The sequence below is a fragment of the Sciurus vulgaris genome, assembly GCF_902686455.1.
Source record: "Sciurus vulgaris genome assembly, chromosome: 9".
NCBI lineage: Eukaryota > Metazoa > Chordata > Mammalia > Rodentia > Sciuridae > Sciurus > Sciurus vulgaris.
The window spans coordinates 8,532,256-8,539,965 of record NC_136469.1 but is presented as its reverse complement, the minus strand read 5'-3'; the positions used below and the strand labels follow the sequence as shown (position 1 = coordinate 8,539,965).

General features: G+C 35.0%; 1 protein-coding gene across 2 annotated transcripts in view; it reads right to left on the bottom strand.

The window, feature by feature from the left end:
• Positions 1-2,866: 2,866 nt before the first annotated feature.
• Positions 2,867-7,710, bottom strand: part of INTU (inturned planar cell polarity protein) — an 84,656-nt gene continuing 79,812 nt past the window's right edge. For both annotated transcript variants that reach the window (XM_079153678.1, XM_079153679.1), the window contains exons 14-16: positions 7,528-7,710; positions 5,510-5,667; positions 2,867-4,031 (exon numbers count right to left, since the gene is read on the bottom strand). The exon at positions 7,528-7,710 is cut by the window's right edge and continues 7 nt beyond it. In XM_079153678.1, the coding sequence (XP_079009804.1) occupies positions 3,920-4,031; positions 5,510-5,667; positions 7,528-7,710 (453 nt within the window). In that variant the 3' untranslated portion in view covers positions 2,867-3,919. The remainder of the gene's footprint in view (positions 4,032-5,509; positions 5,668-7,527) is intronic.

Sequence of the window (7,710 nt, the reverse complement as noted above, 5' to 3'; positions counted from 1 at the left end):
TGGAGCTGAAAATGTTTCATTTGCTGCATTACATTTCTTTTAGTGATTTAGAGAAAATGTGATTTATGTTATTAAAAGTGTATAGTTTCAGGGCCTTTACACTATTCACTTTTCTTAGAAACCCACATGCTCAAGTTTCTTCTCTTCTGGTCTAGTTATCTCAGCAACCCCTTCTCTGGCCACCTGTTTGCCATATTTCATATCCCATTTTACTGCTTCCCTATTTTTTTCTTAGTATTCAGTAAAGTAAGTACATATTTTTATCTATTTTGGTGTTTTTTTTTTTTTTTTTTTTTTTTGTCTCTTTTGGAACTGGAGGTCAAATCCAGGGCTTTCCGAATGCAAGGTGGACGCTTTGCCACTGAGCTACATCCCAGCCCTTTTAATCTTTTTTGTCAGTGGACTGCCTCTGCTACTGGAATACAAAGTCCATAAGGGCAGGAATCTTCAGGTATTTTGTTCCCTGCTATATCTTCAGCCTCTGGAACTGTTCTTGGCAGAGGGTAGAAATTCCATAAACATTTGTTGGATGAATGCATGAAAAGACAACGAATTGCAAACAAACCTCCCAATCATTTTTATTTAAAACTATCAATATAGTATAAAAATAGTTGTATAGATTATAGAAATAAAACTTCAAAATTAAATTTTTTCATACAGTTCGTTGTACAGGTTAAACTATTAATAGCACTTAATATCGCATTTTAAAATATCCAAAGTATAAAGTTTTAACAGTCCTTAAAACTGTTTAAATTTAAACTACTATTTAAATTTAAATTACTCAGTTTAAAACTGAGTAATTTTTCTCAGCTTCTTTCCAAGATGTTGTATGTAGTGGGTAAGTCTTAGCTGACTCCCTTGGCTTTCAACCAATGGATATTTGAGAGTAATCATAAACGGTGGTAGCAGCTAACAGTACATAATATATCCCAGTCATTATTTAGAGAGAACTAACAAATACAATGAATAATGGTCAAAGCAGACACACCCAGCAAATTTGTTCCATAGCTTTTACAATTTGTATTAGAAATATATATATAAAAAAAGCAGGTACTACCAAATTACTATCTTATCAATATGTATCATCATCTATAGTTCCTTGGCACAAACTAGAAACATTCCTCTGCCAGGTATAGTTCTGTGACAGGACAAAAAGAAATAAGAGCTAAGGAAAGACAGAGGGGGAAGAAAGACAAAGCAATGAGAAGAAACCAAGCTACAGTCTCTAAAATGTAATTTGGGAGGCTAACCAATGAGCAGTAAGACAGTGCTTGATTTTTTTGAAATAGCAAGCAATAAAAGTCTGTTTTTTAAAAATGTTTAGTTACAGTTTCTCACATTACTAATCTTCCATAGAAGGGAACATCAGCAAGAAATTAATAAAATGTAACAAATATTGCGAAAGCATACCTCTGAAGTATCTGCACTGTCACGCTGTCCCCCTTTATTTAATAAATTGATAGGTACTTTATTACCAAATAATCAGATTGGTCTACCTTCAGATGTGAAACTGAACATAGTCGAAAAAATAGGCAGCGAAGTTTACCTATAATGCTTACTTCATTTAGAAGTGAAAAATAAGATAATGTTTGGTTTTATTTCTTAAAAAATTCAAGCCTCCACAACATGGCAATTACAGTGCACCTGAAATATGGCAGATGGCTCCTCGTTTATTATGATCAGCAGTCTGTCATGCTAAGTGCAATAAGCCAATCCCCAAATCAAAGGTGGAATGTTCTATCTGATATGCAGGTGCTGACTCACAACAGGCAGGTGGGGGGGGGGGGAGTGGAGGCTCACCTGACTGGACAGCGGGGAACGGGAAAGACAGTAGAATGAATCCAGACATAACTTTCCTATGTTCATATATGTAACTTTACATCATGTACAACCACAAGAATGGGAGGTTAAAATATGTGTGACATGTTGATTTACATTCGACTATCATATATAACTAAAAAGAAGAAATTTTTAAAAAAAAGGTCTGCTTTGTCTTTTTTTTGGTACTGGGGATTGAACTCAGGGGCAATCAACCACTGAGCCCCATCCCCAGCCCTATTTTGTATTTTATTTAGAGACAGGGTCTCACTGAGTTGCTTATTAGCATTTTGCCATTGCTGAAGGTGGCTTTGAACTCGAGATCCTCCTGTCTCGGTCTCCCGAGCAGCCGAGATTACAGGTGTGCAGTTTTGAGTGACGACTCATGATTGCTTGATAGTAGGAAGGTATCAACAGATCAAAATTTAATTAAATGAACCAAGAAAGTTCCTTATGTTAAAATATCAAGTGATGGTGCAGTCTGTCAAAAACCTGAGGTGATTGATAGTCCATTTATTAATAATTACCAGTATTAGAAATAGCTGGGGGGGGATATCCAGAAACTTAAGACATGTAATAACTATATTTACACAAAGTGCCTTAATGCACACATACACACACAAGTCTACCATGTAGCTCAGTATTGTGATCCTAATGGGGAGGACATTTCAAGCTATTTTCTACATTATTTAAAGAACTAAGATTTCTTAACTTGATTTGAATGCCAAAATCAAGGCCCCTAAGTAACTAATGAGACAAATGTGCAGGGGTTTGTGACTTAAATGCACAGGTGAAAATCTTTTAGACCGATGACAGATAATTGTTTTCTAAGATCAATGACATAAATGGTACACCCACAATGTTTTGCAGTTAGTTCCAAGCTGAAGGGCTCATGTTTGAAGCAGGGGATATGCAGAGACTGATTTTATGTGGGCTGGTACAACTCTTACAACACTTAAGCCAGAAGAAAAACAACCCAATATTGTTAAGTTTTGGGGGCATCTGAGCCTGCCGAAGGACCTATTGGGTAAATGTCAATTGAAAAATTCTTATCCAATTAGTTTTCTTTTCCCATTAAAGGTCACATACACTCTTATTTATCTAACTGTTCCCCCCTGGAAAACCCAATATGTAATGATCCATATTTGTAAGACACAAGTGAGCATTTTACAAAAGAAGTCACCCTAGGATTTCTTCAGCCAACCTTTTCAGTGTTTTTTTTTTTTTTTTGTAACGTGATTTGGTTTTCAAAATGATTTACATATAACTGTCCTAAATTTCATGAACTATATAAAGTGTGTGTGTATACCTGAATATACTTAAACAAAAATAAAAATGAATTATTTATAGGCAAATAATTTAAAAAACATCTTGAGTCAAAACAAACTCTTATCTAAAAGAGGAAAGAAGATTAAATAAATAAAAATTAAGTTTAATTTTCATCTTTCCTCTCTCCCCTGAAGTGAGGTATCCACTCAAATACTTAAACTAGTGAAGAGCACTTGAAGTATTAAGAAATCAGTACTTTGGACATGACAAATTTAGGTATTTAACCAAAGACAAGGGGGAGGGTGGTGGGAAAGTAGCACATTTTACATCAGAGGAACTTTGAAAACTTAGTATAGTTCACTGCATTTACACATGAAAACTCTGACCTCAAAGGTGCAAAAACCTGCGTGAGGTCACTGCACTAATTATAGAACCTGGTCACCTCCTCCAAATTTCATGATTCTTTGACCAGATATATAAGTTTTGAGGAAAATAAACAACAAATTGGGTGTTGTCCCCAAATGAACATGTCCTCTATTAACGTACATGAAACACTATTTCAAACTAATCAATAAATTAATATCATATACCAAAATGCAGTAAGTTAACACTCCCTTCTACATATTTCAGTCAAGTATCTTCTCCAATGTCTCACAGTACTACATAAGATTTGATGCATCAAGTCCAACAGCATTTCATCTCAATAACCAACAATATTATGTTCAATGTTGAACAGTGAAAATGAGTTAAACATTATTTCTGTGTATTCATTTCAGCAATTCTAACACTGTTCCATGCTTCATTCATATTGCTATTAATTACAAAAACACAACTACAAAGTTAATCCAAAGAATAATTTAAAAGCCATTTCAATGGCAATTTCTGTGACGGAGTCATGAAAGCAGACATAAAGTTCCTGAGGTTTTGGATGAAGAAAGAGTCTCCTGCAGAAGAAAAGAACACATTAATTTCAGAAATTAAAATGACAAAAAATAAATTCAATTTTTAAAAATTTTTTGTATGTTTTTGAAAGAACTAGTAGTAAGTTCAAAAACCATTAATCTAAATCACAGTTGGGAGACTACAGCAGGTTCATTTCTAAATAAATAACATGCCTAAGGTTAATTATTTTTATTGTTACAGAGTGTAAAAGTCCTGTTTTGTCAGTACATATTACCATACCTTCAGTTTTAAAATATTAAATCTAGTCATTATTATTACAATATAGCACTGGTATCATTTAAGTGCTAACCATTTTATTGCCACTTTCTAAAGTTTATTCTTAAAATACTAAGTATGTGATGGTTCTTTTTACAGACAGTATTGAATTGAGATTAACATTAATTTTGATTTTCTTTAAGAGTTCACTTTTTAATCTATTTAAACAATACTAACACATGTAAATCAAACAATTTAAATTGCGAGCTAGTTCTGTTTGATTTCCTTAAGATTTTCCCTTTATGCAGATCTGCATCATCCTAATCCAGTCCCTTTGATTCTTTCTGTTCTGTTGCTGTGGACATAGCTAGGGATCCACTGGTCTTCCTCTCCTGAGTCCACACCAATCCACAGGCTGCTCCTGTTGTTTTTCTAATAGCACAGTTCTGATTACAAAGTTAAATTTATACTTATGTTCTCAGGCCTGGTGGTTACACATCACAAACACAAGGGAGCTTATATACCAAAAACAGGTTCTGGCTTGTTAGAATATCTGATTCTAACAAGCAACCCAGGTGATTCAGAATCCCAAAGACCAGAACATGGAAATCGTTGCTTTGGATAACATTTGTAAAGTGTCTGTCATACAGCTTAGTACTACATGGCAGGTATCCAGTAGCCCTAATCCTACCTGTGCCCTTTCCTCATTAATTCTTTTCTCCAACTTAACTTTCAATATATCTCTCAAAATTCAGTCCTTTAGATAATAAGCAAACAAGAAACAATAGAGGGATCATACAGAGAATAACTGGGCAACTAGCTACTTTAATCAGGAAACCTCTGAGGAGATGACCTGCTAGTCCTGGTCTGAATATCAAGGAGCCAGATGTGCAAGGTTAAGGGTGGAACATCCCAGGTAGAAAAAATAGGTGCTGGTGGGGAGGGCATGTAAGAAAGGAGCAGAAGAAAAGAGGAAAAGAAAGGAAAGGAGAGAAGGAAGTCAGGGAGAAGGGAAAGAAATTGGAGAATAATAGTGGAATTATTTGATTTATTTGTAAGGCAAAAACAAAAAAATTTTAAGTAGACAAAAGTCTTTGAAGGGATTTAAAGGAGATTTTTAGCAAATAAAATAAAACTTTAAAATATGTTGAAACATTATGGCTAGATTAATTTTATGTCTATGTTTTATAACACTGATCTTTACTACTTTTTTTGCACTTTTCAAACCTTTTATTTTACTTTCAAACAGCTTTTTCCTACTTACCCTACTACCCAGTAAGCCATAACTGGTGGTGTTTTTTTCTGATCTGTCCAGTTTTCAGGTGAGCATTCAAATAACACACCATATTCTTTTACAGGGTTAAGAGAAGACGGCGAATTTGTAGAATTGGAATGATCTCCACCATTTAGTGCTTTCTTTTTCTGTAAATTATGGGTGTTATTAATATTAGCTACTATTAATAGTGTTACTTTGAAATGCTTCCACGTACAGATTTGAGATGGCTGATCCTAAGTGCATGCAATGCCTTTCTTCCCTTTGCCTGCAGTTTCTACTCTGCCTTAATACTTTAGCTTAAATACTACTTCCTAAAGAAGACTTCCTGGGTAAAGTGTCACTTGCTGCTTCCAGGGAAGACTTTGTTCACAGCCTCATGTTATTTCATATTTATATTACATTATATTAGCATTTTGTAGGTCTGTTTTCCCATATAGAAGATAGATGTTAAGCTTTTATCCAAGGCAGAAACTATGTATTCATTTTTACATATTTAAAAAGGAACAGTGCTTATACATAATGTAGGAGTTTATTAAATGTATATTAAGTGGATAAAAGATTCTATAGTAAACCTAAAACACATATATTTAAAACAATATTTTCTCTTCCTTTGCTACATAATCTCTAAATTTCCCATTTACAAAAGCATTAGCAAAACAATTACTCATTTGAAACAGAAACTTTTTCTAAGGATCAGGATACAATAGTAGGTGATTCTTGGTTCTTCTCTCTCATAAACCATTATTTAATGCAACAACAAATCCTTTTGGTTCACCCTCCCAAACATATTAAAAATCCTAAAGTTGTGATTGTTTCTTGCTTCGAGAATTTTAAGTCTTCTATTTGGCCCTGCCTCTGTCCTTGCTACCCTATAATCAGATTTCCAAAGGCGTCCAGGATTCTTTAAACGACTAGGTATCCTGCCCTCGTCTACTCAAAACTATGTAACAATGTTCCAACTGTTTCAGAAAAAGCCCAAAGTCCTTATCACAGTCTCCGGCCAGGCATGATCTGGCCTGCGGCCTTGGCAGTGTCATTTCCTTCCACTTCCTGGCCCCATCAGGAGGCTCCAGGTGCCCCCAGCCCCTCCTACCTCTGCAGTTTTGCACTTGGCTCCCGACGGCCAGGGGGCCACCCCAGCACTCATTCCTGTCTCTGTTCAAAGGCTACTTGTCAGTCGGGCCTTTTAAAATAGTAACCCACCTCTCATCCTTACATGTCTTATTATTCCTTTTGACACTTATAAACCCAACACGTTATTTCCTAATTTCTTCATCTCCTCCATCAGAAAATAGGCTTCAGGGAAGGGACTTTGTTTTGTTCCCCACTGTAACCACAGCACCAGTCTGGTGCAGAGCAGTATTCGACATTTTAAAAGACTCAGGGAAGACTCATTTATAAATTTTAGCTGTTTGATGTTTGACTAGTCACAACTAAACTTTCTGTACACTTACCCTTTTCAAGTAATCAACATTTAATTAATATTTTAAACAATCTAATTTATATTTAATTGTATACTAAATTGGTGCTTACCTAGCAGGAATCGTATTAAATAAAACTTCATCCTGGGTTAAAAAGCAAGCAAGTAATCAACCAACAAAGTGCTAAAACATCTGCAATAGTATTTTGTCTATAGCTATATCAGAATCCATTATGTTTCATATTGTTGGTTGAATAGTTACGGAATTAAAGAATCAACCGGTAGATATTATTGACTCAATAGCTGAGTCACAGATATTAAATATTCTACTATATATATTCTACTATATTCTACTTTGCTGTAAAACACAGGACCACTGTTTTCCTGAAATAGTAATCAAGGGCCTTTAACTCAGTATAATAAAACAACATTTTGAGATTAACTAGAGTGAGTATAATCCTTTTGGCAGTTAAATTAGGTTGGCTGTTAAAAAAACTTGAAAACATTGCTGGACATAGTGATTAGAGTGTGTTTGGAGAACTGCGAATGACATTGACAGAAAACTATATTTATAAACCTATTTTACCTCTTCCGTCAAAGTCTGTTGGAAAACTGCACGAATGGAAAGACAACACTGGTAGAAATTCCTTATTAGCTGCGAGTGGATAGAGCCACTGAGCTGTGCCACCTCCTCATGGGTAGGAGAAATGAAGATTCCTTGCACTGTTTCTAAGGCAACATAGTGAAAAAGCGTGTTCTCAGGACCAGA